The sequence below is a fragment of the Nomascus leucogenys genome, chromosome 22a (assembly GCF_006542625.1).
Source record: "Nomascus leucogenys isolate Asia chromosome 22a, Asia_NLE_v1, whole genome shotgun sequence".
Taxonomy (NCBI): Eukaryota; Metazoa; Chordata; class Mammalia; order Primates; family Hylobatidae; genus Nomascus; species Nomascus leucogenys.
Window position 1 is genome coordinate 30,560,724 of NC_044402.1, and position 20,153 is coordinate 30,580,876.

Here is a 20,153-nt window from a genome sequence, read left to right on the forward strand (position 1 = left end):
AAGATGGAAGGCTCTGGAATTATTCATTCATTCGGTGCCTACCACAGGCCAGGCACTGTTCTTGGTAACTGGGATACAGCAGTAAACAAAATATATAAACTCCTTACCTTCACATAGCTTACATTCTAGGGAGAGAAGACAATAAGCAAACACATAAAATATATATTTAATTAAACGGTAGTTAAGAGCAAAGGTGAAAATGAGAAAAAAAGGAAAGGGAAAACACGGGAAAAAAAAAAAGCAAACATAAAAACAGATGTAAAAGTTACGACATAGTCTTTCACACCATGTCAAAAGGGAATAAGGATTGAGACTGTAGGTACCGGTTCACTGAATCCCGGGATCGGATCCTTGGCTGGAACACCCGGTGCGCATGCGCACTGGTGTGTCGCGGCTTGGCGCGCCCCCTCCGAAGCGCATGCTCGTGGGCACGCACAAGCCTCAAGATCCAAGGTGTGCGCGTCGGCGTCCGAGGCGGTTGGTGTCTGAGAATTGGTTAAGCGGGACTCGAGGTGACTCTGGGGGAAGCACGCGACGAAAAGATGATGCCAGGGTCTCTTCTAACACCAGAAGGGCCCTGATGATGGCTGCGCGCAGCTTTCGGAGCCGGATGCGCGAGGGCCCCGGAGGCCCGGCGGCCTGGCGGCCGGGCGGGCCCAGTTTGGGGACAAGGACGGGGCTGGCAGGGGAGGGGCTGGGCCTGGCGGGAAGGCGGTGCTGCCCCGGACTCGGCCCGCGCGGCGCTCCCAGGCCCCTGGGACCTGGATCCAGGCCCGTGCGTCCCGTCAGTCCCAGGCGCTGGGAGGCGTCATCAGGAAATCGTTGGGTTTACATTAATCGGAATACTTGTTAAACGTTTACCCCTCACTTGCTGCCGGCTGCTTAGTACATTAGCTCAGAAAGCAGCAGTTCTGCAGTTAAGAGCCCTGATTTTTCCCGGGTTTGGAAAACCGGCCTCACCGCCTGCAGGGGGCCCACCCACGCGGCTCTCACTGATGAAGAAGGGGAGACCTTTAATGGCACTAGAATCTTAGGGTTTGGTTTTTTGTTTTGTTTTGTTTTTTGTTTTTGTGTTTTTACTTGCAGGAAAACTTAAAATCAAGTTCAGGCAGCCCCATGCCATCATTATTATTACCAAGGTAGTTTATGCCCATCTGTAAAGACCAAAAGAATATTAATAATGACCTTCTGGCCGGGCACGGTGGTTCACACCTGTAATCCCAGCACTTTGGGAGGCCAAGGCGGGAGGATCACTTGAGTTGAGTTCGAGACCAGGCTGGTTAATATGATGACACCCCATCTCTACATAGAAGACAAAAATTAGCCAGGCGTGGTGGCGAGCGCCCGTAATCCCAGCTACTCCGGAGGCTGAGGCTGGAGGATTGCTTGAGCCCGGGAGGTGCAGGCTGCAGTGAACCGAGATTGTGTCATTGCACTCCAGCCTGGGTGACAGAGTGAGACCCTGTTTCAAAAAAGAATAATAACGACCTTCTAAAAACATCAGAGTAATACATCAACAGGATTTAACAATCAAATGGCAAAGAAAGGTTTATATGAAAAGGAATTTTCCTGCTTTATCTTTTCCCATTCCCAGCCTCTTTCCCTGAGGTGACTATACTTAACCATAATAATAATAATCTCTTAATGCCCCCAATCTCTCTTTGATACAATTTGATTCTTAAAATTTCTTCCTGTTGCTTCACCTTATTACAATGTCTTAGCAATTCATTATAAGTATTTTTCTAAAAGTCATGGTTATTGTGTAATGTATAAATGTTATGAAACTAGCTTGGACATTTTTGTCATGAATAATTTCTAGCTAATGTTCCTTAGCTGTATTTAATTTAGGCATCTGTTTTTGGTGAAGTGGTTAGAATTTCGAATACTGTGTTTACCGGTCAACTTCAAGTGTAATTATGATTTCACTTTAGGACGTGGGATTTAGAAAGGAGCATTGAAAATTATGAAATTATGAATTTTTTTTGGATGTTAATCCATTGCACCAAGCATGAGCTCTGCCTAGAGATCAGCGGCATAACTTTGTTTTGCTTTGTTTCACAATTTGGTTTAATAAGAGCGATTTCATTTACCTCAAGTGCTATTTCTTCATAATGCTGTGTAATGCTAAAGCTTTGATTATGTGTGTGTGTGGTTTTTTTCTCCTATAGGCAATTATTTCCAGTCAAAGAAGGAAACCAGTGCCTGGCATTCTCACCATCTTTCTACCTACCATGATCAAGTGCTTGTCAGTTGAAGTACAAGCCAAATTGCGTTCTGGTTTGGCCATAAGCTCCTTGGGCCAATGTGTTGAGGAACTTGCCCTCAACAGTATTGATGCTGAAGCAAAATGTGTGGCTGTCAGGGTGAATATGGAAACCTTCCAAGTTCAAGTGATAGACAATGGATTTGGGATGGGGAGCGATGATGTAGAGAAAGTGGGAAATCGTTATTTCACCAGTAAATGCCACTCGGTACAGGACTTGGAGAATCCAAGGTTTTATGGTTTCCGAGGAGAGGCCTTGGCAAATATTGCTGACATGGCCAGTGCTGTGGAAATTTCATCCAAGAAAAACAGGACAATGAAAACTTTTGTGAAACTGTTTCAGAGTGGAAAAGCCCTGAAAGCTTGTGAAGCTGATGTGACTAGACCAAGCGCTGGGACCACTGTAACAGTGTATAACCTATTTTACCAGCTTCCTGTAAGGAGGAAATGCATGGACCCTAGACTGGAGTTTGAGAAGGTTAGGCAGAGGATAGAAGCTCTCTCACTCATGCACCCTTCCATTTCTTTCTCCTTGAGAAATGATGTTTCTGGTTCCATGGTTCTTCAGCTCCCTAAAACCAAAGACGTATGTTCCCGATTTTGTCAAATTTATGGATTGGGTAAGTCTCAAAAGCTGAGAGAAATAAGTTTTAAATATAAAGAGTTTGAGCTTAGTGGCTATATCAGCTCTGAAGCACATTACAACAAGAATATGCAGTTTTTGTTTGTGAACAAAAGACTAGTTTTAAGGACAAAGCTACATAAACTCGTTGACTTTTTATTAAGGAAAGAAAGTATTATATGCAAGCCAAAGAATGGTTCCACCAGTAGGCAAATGAATTCAAGTCTTCGGCACCGGTCTACCCCAGAACTCTATGGCATATATGTAATTAATGTGCAGTGCCAATTCTGTGAGTATGATGTGTGCATGGAGCCAGCCAAAACTCTGATTGAGTTTCAGAACTGGGACACTCTCTTGTTTTGCATTCAGGAAGGAGTGAAAATGTTTTTAAAGCAAGAAAAATTATTTGTGGAATTATCAGGTGAGGATATTAAGGAATTTAGTGAAGATAATGGTTTTAGTTTATTTGATGCTACTCTTCAGAAGCGTGTGACTTCTGATGAGAGGAACAGTTTCCAGGAAGCATGTAATAATATTTTAGATTCCTATGAGATGTTTAATTTGCAGTCAAAAGCTGTGAAAAGAAAAACTACTGCAGAAAACATAAACACACAGAATTCTAGGGATTTAGAAGCTATCAGAAAAAATACAAATGATGCATTTTTGTACATTTATGAATCAGGTGGTCCAGGCCATAGCAAAATGACAGAGCCATCTTTACAAAACAAAGACAGCTCTTGCTCAGAATCAAAGATGTTAGAACAAGAGACAATTGTAGCATCAGAAGCAGGAGAAAATGAGAAACATAAAAAATCTTGCCTGGAACATAGCTCTTTAGAAAATCCATGTGGAACCAGTTTAGAAATGTTTTTAAGCCCTTTTCAGACACCATGTCACTTTGAGGAGAGTAGGGAGGATCTAGAAATATGGAAAGAAAGTACTACTGTTAATGGCATGGCTGCCAACATCTTGAAAAATAATAGAATTCAGAATCAACCAGAGAGATTTAAAGATGCTACTGAAGTGGGATGCCAGCCTCTGCCTTTTGCAACAACATTATTGGGAGTACATAGTGCTCAGACAGAGAAAGAGAAAAAAAAAGAACCTAGCAATTGTGGAAGAAGAAATGCTTTTAGTTATGGACGAGTTAAATTATGTTCCACTGGCTTTATAACTCATGTAGTACAAAATGAGAAAACTAAATCAACTGAAACAGAGCATTCATTTAAAAACTATGTTAGACCTGGTCCCACATGTGCCCAAGAAACATTTGGAAATAGAATACATCATTCAGTTGAAACTCCAGACATCAAAGATTTAGCCAGCACTTTAAGTAAAGAATCTGGTCAATTGCCCAACAAAAAAAATTGCAGAACAAATATAAGTTATGGGCTAGAGAATGAACCTACAGCAACTTATACAATGTTTTCTACTTTTCAGGAAGGTAGCAAAAAATCACAAACAGGTTGCATATTATCTGATACATCCCCCTCTTTCCCCTGGTATAGACACGTTTCAAATAATAGTAGGAAAACAGATAAATTAATTGGTTCCTCCAAACCAATCGTCCGTAAGAAGCTAAGGTTGAGTTCACAGCTAGGATCTTTAGAGAAGTTTAAGAGGCAATATGGGAAGATTGAAAATCCTCTGGATATAGAAGTAGAGGAAACTAATGGAGTCACTACCAATCTCAGTCCTCAAGTTGAACCTGACATTCTACTGAAGGACAAGAACCACTTAGACAACTCTGATGTTTGTAAAATCACTACTATGAAGCATAGTGATTCAGATAGTAGTTGTCAACCAGCAAGCCACATCCTTGACTCAGAGAAGTTTCCGTTCTCCAAGGATGAAGATTGTTTAGAACAACAGATGCCTAGTTTGAGAGAAAGCCCTATGACCCTGAAGGAGTCATCTCTCTTTAATAGAAAACCTTTGGACCTTGAGAAGTCATCTGAATCACTAGCCTCTAAATTATCCAGACTGAAGGGTTCTGAAAGAGAAAGTCAAACGATGGGGATGATGAGTCATTTTAATGAACTTCCAAATTCAGATTCCAGTAGGAAAGACAGCAAGTTGTACAGTGTGTTAACAGAAGATTTTTGTATGTTATTTAAAAACGACCATGAAAAAACAGAGAATGGTGTCATCCCAACATCAGATTCTACCACACAGGATAATTCCTTTAATAAAAACAGTAAAACACATTCCAACAGCAATACAACAGAGAACCGTGTGATATCAGAAACTCCTTTGGTATTGCCCTATAATAATTCTAAAGCTACCGGTAAAGATTCAGATGTTTTTATCAGAGCTTCAGAACAACAGACAGGAAGTCCTGACTCTCCCAGTGGAATGTTAATGAATCTGGTAGAAGATGCCACAGGTGACCAAAATGGAATTTGTTTTCAAAGTGAGGAATCTAAAGCGAGAGCTTGTTCTGAAACTGAAGAGTCAAACACGTGTTGCTCAGATTGGCAGCAGCATTTTGATGTAGCCCTGGGAAGAATGGTTTATGTCAACAAAATGACTGGACTCAGCACATTCATTGCCCCAACTGAGGACATTCAGGCTGCTTGTACTAAAGACCTGACAACTGTGGCTGTGGATGTTGTACTTGAGAATGGTAAGTACGTAGTGTTCATGTGCATGAGATGCTTTTGAAGATGGGAATGCTGGTCAAGGAGTAAGATCTTCATTATCCAAGGAGATTACCTCAACAGATAGAACATTTTGAAGACCACTTATAAAACATGCGTTGTATTTTCATGCTATATGAAGATTCTCTACGTCCAACACTAATTTTTTTTTTTTTTTTTTTTTTTTTTTTTTGAGATGGAGTCTTGCTCTGTCATCCAGGCTGGAGTGCAGTGGTGCGATCTCGGCTCACTGCAACCTCCACCCCCCTGGTTCAAGCAATTCTCCTGCCTCAGCCTCCCATGTAGCTTGGATTACAAGAGCATGCCACCATGCCCAGCTAAATTTTTTTATTTTTGCTTTTCTGTGTGTGTGCGACCGGGTCTCACTCTTTCACCCAGCCCGCAGTGCAGTGGCGCAATCTCGGCTCACTGCAAGCTCCGCCTCCCGGGTTCACGCCATTCTCCTGCCTCAGCAGCCCGAGTAGCTGGGACTACAGGCGCCCGCCACTGCGCCTGGCTAATTTTTTGTATTTTTAGTAGAGACGGGGTTTCACCGTGTTAACCAGGATGGTCTCGATCTCCTAACCTTGTGATCCGCCCGCCTCGGCCTCCCAAAGTGCTGGGATTACAGGCGTGAGCCACCGCGCCCGACCAATTTTTTTATTTTTAGTAGAGACAGGATTTCGCTATGTTGGCCAGGCTGGTCTCAAACTCCTGGCCTCAAGTGATCCACCTGCCTTGGCCTCCCAGAGTGTTGGGATTATAGGTGTGAGCCCATGCACAGCCTCTAGGTCCAACACTATTTAAATGGAGAAGTACAGTGAAAGGATGTCAGTGTGTGTATATTTGTCTATGGGTGTGTGTATGTGTAAGAAAGGGGGTGATGGGTATATACCCAGAACAACAACAAAAAAAGGGGATGAGACTGTCCAATTTTAATAAAAATGATACTATTAATAGTTGGGAAGATCCACAGTACTTTCCTACCTTGTTTTCCCTTCCTGTTAAATGCCCAACTTTCCTAGAAATGTGTCTTTAAAGGCACCTGCAGTGTCAGCATGGTATTTTACTGGAAATTTCTCTGCGTGGCTTCCAGGTTAAGGGCCAGAATGATTCTGTAATCATCCTAGGTTTCCCAGTAAACTCTGGCTTAGTACAGTACTACATTTATGAGCTTTTTCTTTCTAGAAAGTAGGACTTTCCATGAATTTTCAAAATATAGGTCAAGTATATACTTTCATGACTATGCTTTTCAAATGTACTTTATTGTAATGCATATGGTAAAATCTCCTTGATCTGTTTATGGTACAAGTAGCTGTTATTCAGGAAGACAATCATATGGCATTTATTTATTTATTTATTTATTTGAGATGGAGTTTCGCTCTTGTTGCCCAGGCTGGAGTGTAGTGGCGCGATCTCGGCTCACTGCAACCTCTGCCTCCCAGGTTCAAGGGATCCTCCTGCCTCAGCCTCCCAAGTAGCTGGGATTACAGGCACCTGCTACCACAACCGGCTAATTTTTTGTATTTTTTTAGAGACGGGGTTTCACCATGTTGGCTAGGCGTGTCTCGAACTCTTGACCTCAGGTGGTCCACCTGCCTCGGCCTCCCAAAGTGGTGGGATTATAGGCTTGAGCCACCGCACCCAGCCAGTATAACTTTTAGATCGTACCACAGGGCTACATTAGAGCCTGCACTAGGACTCTGGGTTCTCAGTCCACATTTAAAGTGATACTGCTTTGGCAGTGTGTTGAGAGCCAGATGTTGGGAGGTGATAAAGCTGATTTCCATCTGGCTATAATCTTGGCTTTGCACTAGGAGGATAAACATTACATCTGTATCCGTATTTAAAATTTTGAATGCTGCAGAAGAATGGAACATGTATAAATGTAGTTATAAGTCAATTTCTAATTTCTCCTGACGATAAGTATCTCTAGGAGGAAGCTGTGATTTCTTTAAGGTTAAATGAGACCTTTACTTTTCAGTGTTTTTCTGTTTTTTCCTTGTGAAAAAAAATCACTGTAGTAACTTCAGTAGTATTTCGTAGTATTTTGTAGTATTCATTAGGAGAAAACTCATTTCTTTCACTGTTGTTCCTGAGACTATCAAGTTGCTCTTAAAGCCACTTTATGTGCTTTTCAATTTATGTGGTTTTATGTCCTGACTTACATTGAAGGCTTTTCAGAGGTAAATCCACAGCACTGACACGTCATCTTCCTGAAATGCAACTGCTTCTGATATGGTGCCAAAAAATAACTGGATTACATTATACTGTGAGATAGCTGTTGCTAAAAGAAAGGGGGAAATCTTAGCTGCCATATTCAACATAAATATTTCTTCCTTTTGAATATAGATGTTTAAAACACTTTAACCTACTTAACATTCTGGATTAGCATACTTTTTTATGAACTTTTGAGGGTCATGTTAACTGATAGTTTCCTAATGAAAAATATTTTTGGTATAGAAAGAAGTTCCATGAACAGATGGCTCCTCAGTACCCTGCTACCTTTCTGGAAATGGCTGATATGTATCATGACATCAGGACATTGTCAAACTTTACATAAAAGTGTTACATGAAATAAATTGTTAAAAGATAATTTTTTTTTTGAGACGGAGTTTCGCTCTTGTTGCCCAGGCTAAAGTGAAATGGTGCGATCTCGGCTCACAGCAACCTCCGCCTTCTGAGTTCAAGCGATTCTCCTGCCTCAGCCTCCTGAGTAGCTGGGATTACAGGCATGTGCCACCACGCCTGGCTAATTATGTATTTTTAGTGGAGACGGGATTTCTCCATGTTGGTCAGGCTGGTCTCAAACTCCCAACCTCAGGTGATCTGCCTGCCTCGGCCTCCCAAAGTGCTGGGATTACAGGCGTGAGCCACCGGCCTAAAAGATAAATTTTAATATACAGAAGAGAGGATCTATAAAGGTGATTTTGAGGAGTAGTGTCAAGTCCCCAAGCCTTGGTAATTTTTTCTTTAAAATATATTTAATGCAGTTCTTCCTATTGTAGTTATAAACCTTATTTCACTTCATTATCTTAATTTTATCATTCTTAACCTCTCCAAGTTTAGTCCAACAGATTTATCTCTCATGTTTTCCTCCTGTTCTAAAGCTGTCAAATTCAGCATTGTTTCTAAAACTCAAATCTATTATCCTTCATGGAGAAGAATAGCATTTGGGCCAGATCTTACTAGACTCTGGAGTTTGAATTGAGAACCTTTCGTCTACCTGTTCACTTTTTCATGCAACATTTGTTGATCATCCACACTGTGCTAGGTGCTGTCACATTGCAGGTTAGGAGTTCACAGTACTATTTTTTTGGCTTTTAGGAGTTCACAGTACTATTAGGGAAGATAGCTATCTAAACATAATTGTATTATAATGAGACAAATGTTAGGATAGAGACATACATTGGAGATAAGAGACATAAGTTGGAGATTTGTGAAGGTTGCACCAAGTTATGGGTGACAATTAAGTACTGCTGTATGTCTAACACAGGGCTTCTCTGGATAATTTTTTGTTGTAAGGTTTGTCCTATGCATTGTAGGATATTTAGCAGCATCCGTAGCCTTTATCTGCTAGATGCTAGTAGAACGTAGAACCCTTTACTCAAGTTGTGACAATGAAAAGTGTCTCAAGCCAGGCACAGTGGCTCACGCCTGTAATCCCAGCACTTTGGGAGGCCGAGGCGGGTGGATCACAAGGTCAAGAGTTTGAGACCAGCCCGGCCAATATGGTGAAACCCCATCTCTACTAAAAACACAAAAAAATTAGCCGGGTATGGTGACACATGCCTATAATCCCAGCTACTCGGGAGGCTGAGGCAGGAGAATTGCTTGAACCCGGGAGGCGGAAGTTACAGTAAGCCGAGATCACGCCACTGTACTCCAGCCCGGGGGACAGAGCGAGACTCCGTCTCAAAAAAAAAAAAAAAAAAAAGCGTCTCAAGACATTGCCAATGTCCCCTCATGCAAAATTGCCCCCCAGTGAGAATCACAGTGACCTATTCTAGGTCTTCATTCTGTCTGGTGTGAATAGATAACGGAACTAAGCATTGATGTAGAGTCCTATATTGACAGCATAATTTCATTAAAGGATTTCTGATTCTCAATCTAGTGTTTAGTAGTCTGCTTTATATCTTGACTCAGTTTGTGCAGAAAGAGGTTTTATGTGATTAAAATTTTAAAGAGTTTACTTGTATTTTAAGTTCACATTTCCAGGTTTTTCTTTCTTATATTTAGGGTCTCAGTACAGGTGTCAACCTTTTAGAAGCGACCTTGTTCTTCCTTTCCTTCCGAGAGCTCGAGCAGAGAGGACTGTGATGAGACAGGATAACAGAGGTAGGGGTGGCAGAGACTGCTGGGGCACCCAGTACACATCGTACCACCTAACTCAAAAAACAAAGCAGGCTTGCATTAAGCTTGATCAGTGCCAGCTGTGCTGTACTGGAATCAGGAATTCCCCATGGCCCTATTTAACAGCGGAACTAATTAATTCAGTGCATGCATTTAGATCAGAAATTACTTTTCCAGACTTGAGGTCACTATTTGCTGATTATGCATAGTCTGTGGTGTCTTGTGATTAGGGAACATGTTTCTTATTTTTAAAAAGGCTGGACTTGCACTCCAAGTTGCTGTAGTTTTATGTAAGCAAAACTCTTCAAAAAAAGCTACAGGCATCAATTTTGTGTGTATGTTTAAAAACAGATAAGGTATATTTTACTTAAAGGCAGTAAGGCTATAAATTTGAGCCATAGCTTCTCTGTCAGTATTCCAAAATATTTCTTGTAAACAGTTTGGAGAAAAGCTGTAATGCCAGAAGACACAGTCACCAACTCTAGTTTAAAAAGTAATCGATCAAAATAATTTAGAGATACAGCAAACACTGAACATTTGTAGAACATAGAAACAATGTATGTGACCTTTGGTCTTGAGGCTACGGCTCACCAAACAGGAAATGCCATTCCCTCCTTTCCCTGTGGTTCTGGATGCCAACTTTACCTGTTCCGTTTTGCCCTAGATACTGTGGATGATACTGTTAGTAGCGAATCGCTTCAGTCTTTGTTCTCAGAATGGGACAATCCAGTATTTGCCCGTTATCCAGAGGTGGGTCTGTAGCAGTTTTTCTTTGCCTTTTTTTTTCTTCTTCTTATTTTTTTAATTTTGAGATGGAGTTTTGCTTTTGTTGCCCAGACTGAAATGCAATGGCATGATCTCGGCTCACGTAACCTCCTCTTCCCAGGTTCAAGCGATTCTCCTGCCTCAGTCTCTCAAGTAGCTGGGATTACAGGCACCTGCCACCATGCCCAACGAATTTTGTATTTTTAGTAGAGATGGGGTTTCTCCATGTTGGTCAGGCTGGTCTCTAACTCCCAACCTCAGGTGATCTGCCCATCTCAGCCTCCCAAAGTCCTGGGATTACAGGCGTGAGCCATCACGCCCGGCCTTTCTTTGCCTGTTATTTTAAACTTTGAGTTTCAAGATGGGTACAGTGGCATGCACTTATAGTCTCAGCTACTCAGGAGGCTGAGGTGGGAGGATCACTTGAGGCCAGGAGTTCAAGGCTATATAGTGTGCTGATTGCGCCTGTGACTGGCCACTGCACTATAGCCTGGGCAACATAGTGAGACTCCATCTCTTAAAAAATAAGTAAATAAGCTAAAAATAAAATTTGAATTTTATTTAAGCTGGGTATGGGCATGCAAGACTATACTAATTTGTAATTATGATTGGAAACTGGGCATATTTCCAAATAATTTATTTGGAAATTACTGTTTAATGTAGAGAGGAGAAATGAAATTTATAGCATTTTGGGAGCTCAGGCATTTTGGATTAAACATGTATAATCAATGTGAGAACAGTGAATGTGTTTACCACTCTCAGAAACCCTGACTTGTAGCTTTGGCACAGTATTCAGGGTGGTAATAATAAAATTGTTATCATTAGATAAAGCCACACATCTTCTACTGGAGGAACAGTTCCTCATTGGCCCTGCATGGATGTTCTCTCCTCAGTGTATTTTCACAGAATGTACTGTGCATGTTATAAACAGGGTGTATAATAGATGAGCATTTGTTTACCAATTCTTTTCTCAAGATATCATTTGAGGACTTGATCATGGAACATAGACAAATTGCTGTTGTGAAACAATATTTTTGTTTTGTCAGTAATTTTGTTTATAAGCAAAAATTTTTATGTAAGACTCATTATTCATAGATTCTTTTGAATTTTTTTTTTTGCGACAGAGTCTTGCTCTGTCGCCCAGGCTGGAATGCAGTGGTGTGATCTCAGCTCACTGCAAGCTCCGCCTCCCAGGTTCACGCCATTCTCCTGCCTCAGCCTCCCAAGTAGCTGGGACTAAAGGCGCCTGCCACCACGCCCGGCTAATTTTTTGTATTTTTTACCAGAGATGGGGTTTCACTGTGTTAGCCAGGATGGTCTCAAACTCCTGACCTCGTGATCCGCCCGCCTTGGCCTCCCGAAGTGCTGAGATTACAGGTGCGAGCCACTGCACCCGGCCGATTCTTTTGAATTTCTATAAATTCCCTGAATTAAACCCACCTCTAGTAGGCTAAATAAAAATGAATGCTTTTAAAGCACTCTGATATCTTTGGTAAAACAGTTCTGCTGACACAAAAATTAAAATTTCAATTATATTTTGCTGAGTCTTTCTAGGTTGCTGTTGATGTAAGCAGTGGCCAGGCTGAGAGCTTAGCAGTTAAAATTCACAACATCTTGTATCCCTATCGTTTCACCAAAGAAATGATTCATTCAATGCAGGTAAAAGATTGACTTCAAAATTTCATAAATATATATATATATAAGGCCTAACTCTTCTAAAATTTGATTTATTTAATGATATAGACCACCTTGGTCAAGGCACGTGTGTGTGTGTGTGTGTGTGTGTGTGTGTGTGTGTGTGTGTTCTTACTAGAACTTTTATCATCAGAAGAAAAAGCAAGGGATTAATTATAATTACAATGAAAGAAATGTCTTTAGTAGTGTAAGTAGGTTTGGAGGGAATGAATTATGGATTCAGGCTGATAGTTTCAAGGAGTCTCAAGGTTCTCCTGCAGAAGATTATATATTGACTTTATATTTGGCAATAATTTATAAATCAATAAAGTCCTTTAGTGACCTTGTCCTTAAGTGTGCAACAGTGCCCTTTTAGAAATTACCTTCTTTTGTGTGAGCCTACACAGGTTTGGGAAAGTCCCAGACAAAGTCCCTTTGATCTGCTTTTCTATTTTGCCTTGTGTTTACCACCATGGCTGTCTTATTTCCTTTGTTTTCAGTATGGAAACAAATTAGGAGGCTAACAGATTTAGGTAAACTCCTAACCTGGCATTGACCTGGTACCACAGCAGGCAAGCAGTTGATCCAGAAATAGACCCTGGGGCAGTGGTATAGGCTCGGGGGTATTGGGGAGCCTCATGTGCCCAGACAGAGAGGAACCACCAAGGTATAAAGCCACCAGTGGCTTTTAACTTACTTCTTTAATAGACTAGCGGCTGGGTGCAGTGGCTCACGCCTGTAATCCCAGCACTTTGGGAGGCCGAGGTGGGTGGATCATGAGGTCAGGAGTTTGAGACCATCCTGGCTAACACGGTGAAACCCCGTCTCTACTAAAAATACAAAAAATTAGCTGAGCGTGGTGGTGGGCGCCTGTAGTCCCAGCTACTCGGTAGGCAGGAGAATGGCATGAACCCAGGAGGTGGAGCTTGCAGTGAGCTGAGATCACGCCATTGCACTCCAGCCTGGGTGACAAAGTGAGACTCCATCTCAAAAAAAAAAAAATTAAAAATAAATAAATAAATAAAAATAAATAGACTAGTTCCTCCAAAATAGTTTTCCTTGCTTTCGTATAAATTTTAAAAATTTATTTCAGCCTGTATGTTAGCAATCTCTGGTCACATTACCTATTCTCAAGAGTCACTCTGTTGGGAACAGCTCAGGCCTTCTCTAAAGTATTGCTAGCACACCACTCTGAGATGTGGGAGTCTGTTTTCCCCTGTCGCCTCCCTCCCCTTACATCTTCTGATCACTCCACTTGCCCATTCTTTCATCCTTCCTAGTGACTTTTTCTGGTTCATCACAACCTTACCCAGTCTCAAAGAAAGGAGTGTGATAAGGCAAACAACTCTAAATAAAATACAGTTCTATATCTTTCTATGCAGATAAGCCTTTGTTAATTTTTATTTAGTGTTGTACCACTTCTTTGAATGTCTGACAGGTTCTCCAGCAAGTGGATAACAAGTTTATTGCCTGTTTGATGAGCACTAAGATTGAAGAGAATGGCGAGGCAGGTAAGAATGGAGTTTAGCCTGAGTGACTAACCAGCTGGTCTTCTTGTAACCTTTTTTTAATGATTTTTTTTGGTGTATAATACAGTTTCAATCATTTGGATGGATTAGGGAAAGCCAATCTAAAACTAAGAATATTATGAAGGCTGGGTGCGGTGGCTCACATCTGTAATCCCAACATTTTGGGAGGTGAGGCAGGTGATGGCTTAAGGCCAGGAGTTCAGGACCAGCCTGAGCAACACGGAAAAACCCCATCTCTACTAAAAATACAAAAATTAGCTGGGCATGGTGGTGTGCACCTGTAGTCCCAGCTACTCCGGAGGCTAAGGCACAAGAATCGCTTGAACTTGGGAGGCAGAGGATGCAGTGAGCCGAGATTGCTCTGTTACACTCCAGCCTGGGCGACAGACATGTAGTTTTATGTTCATACACATACATACACTCAGGATGCACATTAAACTATCAAGAGTATTTACTTTGGGAGTGAAAATGAGGGTGTGCAAAGGAGGTATTTCAACTTTTACTCTTTTTGTCTTTTTTTTTTCCTTTTTGTGGAGAATGGGGTCTTGCTATATTGCCCAGGTAGGTCTCGAACTCCTGGGCTTAAGCTATCCTTCCACCTCTGCCTCTCTAAGAGCTGGGATTATAGGTGTGAGCCACCATGCCTGGCCCATCTTTTATTCTTTTAAATATTTTCTATCGTTTGACTTTTTAATAATATTTTCATGTTTTCCCTTTATAATAATAGGAGGTGTATATAATGAACTCTGCTAGGTTTGTCAATATTTGTAAAGAATCTCTTGGTGACCTGCTCTAATGAAACAATAATAGTTTGTAAATATATTAACTCATTCAACAAGTATTAATTGAGTGCCCATTGTATGCCAGGGACTGTACCAGGCCCTAGGGATACAATAATGAGAAAAGATATATATGCGAGAGAAAAAAATAATTACACAAACATAAAATTTTAATTCTAGCCTTTGTAATGGAGAAGGAGATACAAGATGCTCTAAGAACCTGTACTGGGAGATTTGATTTCATCAGGGAGTTCAGGGAAGTGCTTCTTGGTAAAATGAGGTCTGAATATGAATATGAGTTAACTAAGTAAAGAAAGGAGGGAACAACATAGGCAATTTGTGATTTATTCTCCTCAGTGAGTGGAAACAGGGCAAAGGGAACTGGAGATGAGGCTAGAGAAGTAGGTAGGAGTCAGATCTTAAATGCCAGCTACAAGCTTTGCTTTGTCCCAACACCATTGGAAACCATTGAAAGCTTTTTTTTTTTTTCTTTTTTTATCATTTGTATTTTGATGTTGTTTTGGGGGTGGTACATGTCACATCACATTTGCATTTTAAAAAGATTGCTCTGGTTGCAGTGTGGAGAATGGAGTAGGAGTAGGGGTGGAGTTCCAGTTAACTGTAGAGTGACCGTTAAAAGAATATTGCAATATCTGAGACGTGGTTAGATGGGACCAGGGTGGACTAGAGAGCAGTGAATGTATTGGAAAGATATTTAGGAGATAGAGTCAGCAGGGCTTGATGATGGATTGGATATGGGGAAGGTATGTAAAAGATGACTTCTGGTTGGCCTCCATGGCTGAGTTGATGATGTTACAGGACCCGTGTTGCAGGCAGAGCAGAGAGGATGAAAATCATGAGTTCAGTCTTTGAAATGCTCCAGAAGAGGTGTCAAGGTGGCTGGGCGCGGTGGCTCACGCCTGTAATCCCAGCACTTTGGGAGGCTGAGGCAGGCGGATCACGAGGTCAAGAGATCGAGACCATCCTGGCCAACATGGTGAAACCCAGTCTCTACTAAAAATACAAAAATTAGCTGGACATGGTGGCAGATGCCTGTAATCCCAGCTACTCGGGAGGCTGAGGCAGAGAATTGCTTGAACCTGGGAGGCAGAGGTTGCAGTGTGCCAAGATCGCGCCACTGCACTCCAGCCTGGGCGACAGAGTGAAACTCTGTCAAAAAAAATAAAAAGATGTCAAGAATGTGGTTGGATATTACAAGTGTGGCCTAGAGAAGTGTTCTGACGTGGAGGTACAAATTTGAGCCATCAGATGCAGAAAAGTGGTCACTGAAACCCTGGATATAAATGTTATCACCAAGAAAAAAGAAGAGTGAGGAGAGGTCTTGAATCTAGAATAATTCTAGCACTTAAGAGCTCGGTAGAAGAGGATGAACCAGCAAAAGAGACTGTGAAGGAACAGCTAGAGAAATAGGAAGAAAACAGAAGAATGTTATGTTGGAAAACCAAGATGTCATGCCAAACGCTGCCAAGACATTAAGTAAGATGAGGACCATCTGATTTTGTGACAGTAGAGATCAGGGATTTTAGCAAGTGAGAGCTGTTTCAGAGAATAGACAGGACGAGATGCTGATGGTGCTAATGGAGACTGCAAGGAGATACTCAGAAATGTGCCCGTGACATGGAAGAGGGACTACAGAGGGTGAGGGTGACAGAGGACCTTTTTTTTTTTTTTTAATGGGAGAATCTTGAGCACATTTACAAGGGATGCCTGACGGGATAAAGTCCCTGAAAAGGCCTGAGTGGCTGAGCCCTGAGCAGCAGTGGAGGGCTGGCCCCAGCTTGATAGTACCTGCAGGCAAGTGCTTCTACAGTTTTAGAGCATTTATTCTCTATGTATTTCAAAATATTCCCTTTACCTTGTTTAGTAAATGTCATAGTAGATCAAAGGCAAATTAACCTAAAGTTCGGTCAGAATTATCATGAATATAGAATTTGTGAAGATCAAATTCCTATAGTTTTACTATTTCTAGAAAAGTAATAGTTTTTTTGTTGTTGTTATTGTTGTTTTTGAGACGAAGTTTCACTCTTGTTGCCCAGGCTGGAGTGCAATGGTGCAATCTCGGCTCACTGCAACTGCCGCCTCCTGGGTTCAAGCGGTTCCCCCGCCTCAGCCTCCCAAGTAGCTGGAATTACAGGCACCCGCCACCCACGCCCAGCTAATTTTGTATTTTTAGTAGAGATGGGGTTTCTCCATGTTGGCCAGGCTGGTCTCAAACTCCCGATCTCAGGTGATTCGCCCGCCTCGGCCTCCCAAAGTGCTGGGATTATAGGCGTGAGCCACCGCGCCCGGCCAGTTTTTTTTTTTTTTTAAGTTTTCATTATCTGGAATTCTTTGTTGCTTTTGAGATGTCAGAATCTCTACTAATGATACTCAAGATGGGTGTAACTACAAAATCTGCAGATGTCAAAAGAAGCAAAATGGATCTGTTGAAATTTCTCTTTTTTTCTTTACTTTTTTTTTTTTTGAGATGGAGTCTTGCTCTGTCGCCCAGGTGGGATTGCAGTGGTGCAATCTCGGCTCACTGCAGTCTCCCCCTCCCGAGTTCAAAGAATTCTTCTGCCTCAGCCTCCCAGGTAGCTGGGACTACAGGCACCTACCACCACGCCCGGCTAATTTTTGTATTTTTAATAGAGACAGGGTTTCACCATGTTGGTCAGCTGATCTTGAATTCCTGACCTCAAGTGATCTGCCCTCCTCAGCCTCCCAAAGTGTTGAGATTACAGGCATGAGCCACAGGCCCAGCCAGAAGCTGCGTTTTAATAAGATCCCCAGGTGGTATGTGGTATGAACGTTTGAGAAGCCCAAGTCTAAGGCAGGACAAACACAGCCCGAGGGGAATCTGGGCATCACCTCTTTCTATACAGCCAGGAAGACGAGAATGGTTTTTACATTTTTTAATGGTTGGGAAAAAAAAAGAAGACTATTTCTTGACACATTAAAATTATAAGAAATTAGTATTTCAGTGTCCATAAATAAAGTTTTATTGGAACACAGCTACAATATTCACATATTGTCTGTGGCTGCTTTGGCTCAAAAAGAATTGTTGAGTAGTCATGACAGAAATCATGTGGCCCAAGAAGCCTAAAATATTTATGATCTGGCCCTTCAGAAAACGTTCACCGGCTTGTGATCTAAAGTGCACTGGAAGTACATTCTTTGTGGGTTTCCAAGTAGCTTGTACACCAAGGTTACCTGATTATAACAATGTGTTGTTTAATGATTCTTTATCATATTAAAGTTGAATTAATAAGGCAAAATCAGTATTTAAACATAAGAATTATATATTCAAGCTTCAAACTTGAGGAAATGCCACTTTGACTTTTTTTTTTTTTTTAAGATGGAGTCTCACTCTGTCGCCAGGCTAGAGTGCAGTGGCGCAATCTCGGCTCACTGCAACCTCCGCCTCCTAGGTTCAAGCGATTCTCCTGCTTCAGCCTCCCAAGTAGCTGGGACTACAGGCGCGTGCCACCACGCCCAGCTAATTTTTGTATTTTTAGTAGAGACAGGGTTTCACCATGTTGGCCAGGATGGTCTCGATCTCATGACCTCGTGATCCGCCCGCCTCGGCCTCCCAATGTGCTGGGATTACAGGCGTGAGACACCGCACCCAGCCCTGACTCTGTTTTCTAAATGAGATACTGGTGAACTAAAGAGTTTCTTAGTTTACCTTTTGTTTCCTAAAAAATGAAATTATGGGGAAAATAATAAACTAGGATAAAAATTAGTAATACTGGTAATCTCTGGGGAGAGAAACTAGAAGGGGTGGAGGCAAGGGTATAAAGGAGACTTTATTATATTCCCTTTTGTGCCTTTCAGAATTGGATCTGGGATCCAAACTTATGGGATAAGTTTGCTATCATTCTCCCTATGATTTCATGTTTTAGGAAATAAAAGGTACAATTGTTAATACTCAGAATGTTTTGTCTTATGCTGTTGTTAGATAGTTTGAATTAAGCCTTCTGTCTCCTCAACACACATGATGGTTTGTCATCTTGCTCTGAGAATCTGAAAGTTCACAATCCTTGCTCATCTAGGTGGGAACCTGCTCGTGCTGGTGGATCAGCATGCTGCCCATGAGCGTATACGTCTGGAGCAGCTTATCATTGGTAAGGATCTGTTTGCAGCCAGAAAAAATTTGAGACTCCCAGCAGAATCAGTACACCTCAAAGAGCTTTTCTAACTGCAACTGTTGTGAGAAAGCACACTTTGTACTGTATGTTCAAAAATTAAACTAAAGTCCTCCAGTTTGGCCTGTGTTATAACTGAAAGAATGTGGCAGTTCACTAATTGAAAGATGTGGGTCTTATTTATGTGGTCAGAGGCATATTTGCCAGATGTTATGAACAACCCAGAGGTATCTGAGGATAGCTGCTTACTCTGACATCCAGCACAAAGATCTGCCCCTCTGTATGCCCGGTGATCTTGGCATGCCTTCCCACACTCCATCAGGCAGAGACCAGTGGCAGCTCAGAAGGCCCAGTATGCTGTTTTGATTTTAAAATTTATTTTGCTTTTGAATATGCAGCATAATCAAATAGATCCAATTCTGAAAGGCACAAAAGGGAATATAATAAAGTGTCCTTTCTATCCTTGTCCCCACCCTTTCTAGTTTCTCTCCCCAGAGACAACCAATATCTCTGGTTTTTAAATCTATTTTTCCAAAGCAATATATGCTTTTTAAATTTTTTTTCTTTTTTTTTTTTTGCTGCCCTTTTCCTCATCATGAGGTAGTATGTTTGCCAAGTGGTAAAATACCAGGAAAGTCTTTACTCCTGTGGCCAATGAGTAATGTCAAAGAGTTAGGCAAGGACCTAAGGAGTGCTTCATGGACTAGAATGGCAATGATATTACTACTGTTTTCACTTTTCCTTATAAAATGACGGCCTAAGAGTTGGGAAAGATGCAGTAAAAACAGTGTTAGAAAAACTTACCTCTACAGGCCCTGCACCATTTGAGAATAGTACTCATTCTCTCCAGAGACTGGGAGACCCTGCTCAAGGAAAGGGAAGCCTTCTAGAGCCATAAGACTGTGTGGTAAACCCACGTATGTTCCTGGTAATGCACATTATTCACCTCTGTCATCAAAACAACATTTATTAACTACAGGAACATTGCCTTGTTCATCTGAATGTAAGATGCAAGTCTTATATTTCTTATTTTGAAAAATACTACCAAAGTTGTTAATAGGCTGAATATTTATTAGTTTGACTTTAAAAATGGAAATCCAAAATCTAAAACTGAACATTAAACATTCTGCTTTGCATTAGAATGATTATCTCAAGGCTGTGCTTTATTTTTATCTGAACCTAGAAGACTTCCCTTCCTACTCTTAACCCATTCATCTTTCTGCCAATAGATTCCTACGAGAAGCACCAGGCACAAGGCTCTGGTCGGAAAAAATTACTGTCTTCTACTCTAATTCCTCCACTAGAGATAACAGTGACAGAGGAACAAAGGAGACTCTTATGGTCAGTACCACCATGAGAATGTGATGTTGATGGTATCAGT

General features: G+C 41.5%; 1 protein-coding gene across 4 annotated transcripts in view; it reads left to right on the forward strand.

Moving 5' to 3' along the window:
• Positions 1–364: 364 nt before the first annotated feature.
• Positions 365–20,153, forward strand: part of MLH3 (mutL homolog 3) — a 37,972-nt gene continuing 18,183 nt past the window's right edge. The window contains exons 1-8 of one of the 4 annotated variants that reach the window (XM_003260762.2): positions 365–512; positions 2,169–5,511; positions 9,764–9,862; positions 10,542–10,627; positions 12,197–12,301; positions 13,755–13,827; positions 18,680–18,751; positions 20,002–20,113. In XM_003260762.2, coding sequence (XP_003260810.2) covers positions 2,232–5,511; positions 9,764–9,862; positions 10,542–10,627; positions 12,197–12,301; positions 13,755–13,827; positions 18,680–18,751; positions 20,002–20,113 — 3,827 coding nt within the window. In that variant the 5' untranslated portion in view covers positions 365–512; positions 2,169–2,231. Of the gene's footprint in view, positions 513–2,168; positions 5,512–9,763; positions 9,863–10,541; positions 10,628–12,196; positions 12,302–13,754; positions 13,828–18,679; positions 18,752–20,001; positions 20,114–20,153 lie in introns of those variants that run through there. The other 3 variants (XM_003260763.2, XM_030803146.1, XM_030803147.1) reach the window with 3 other exon arrangements.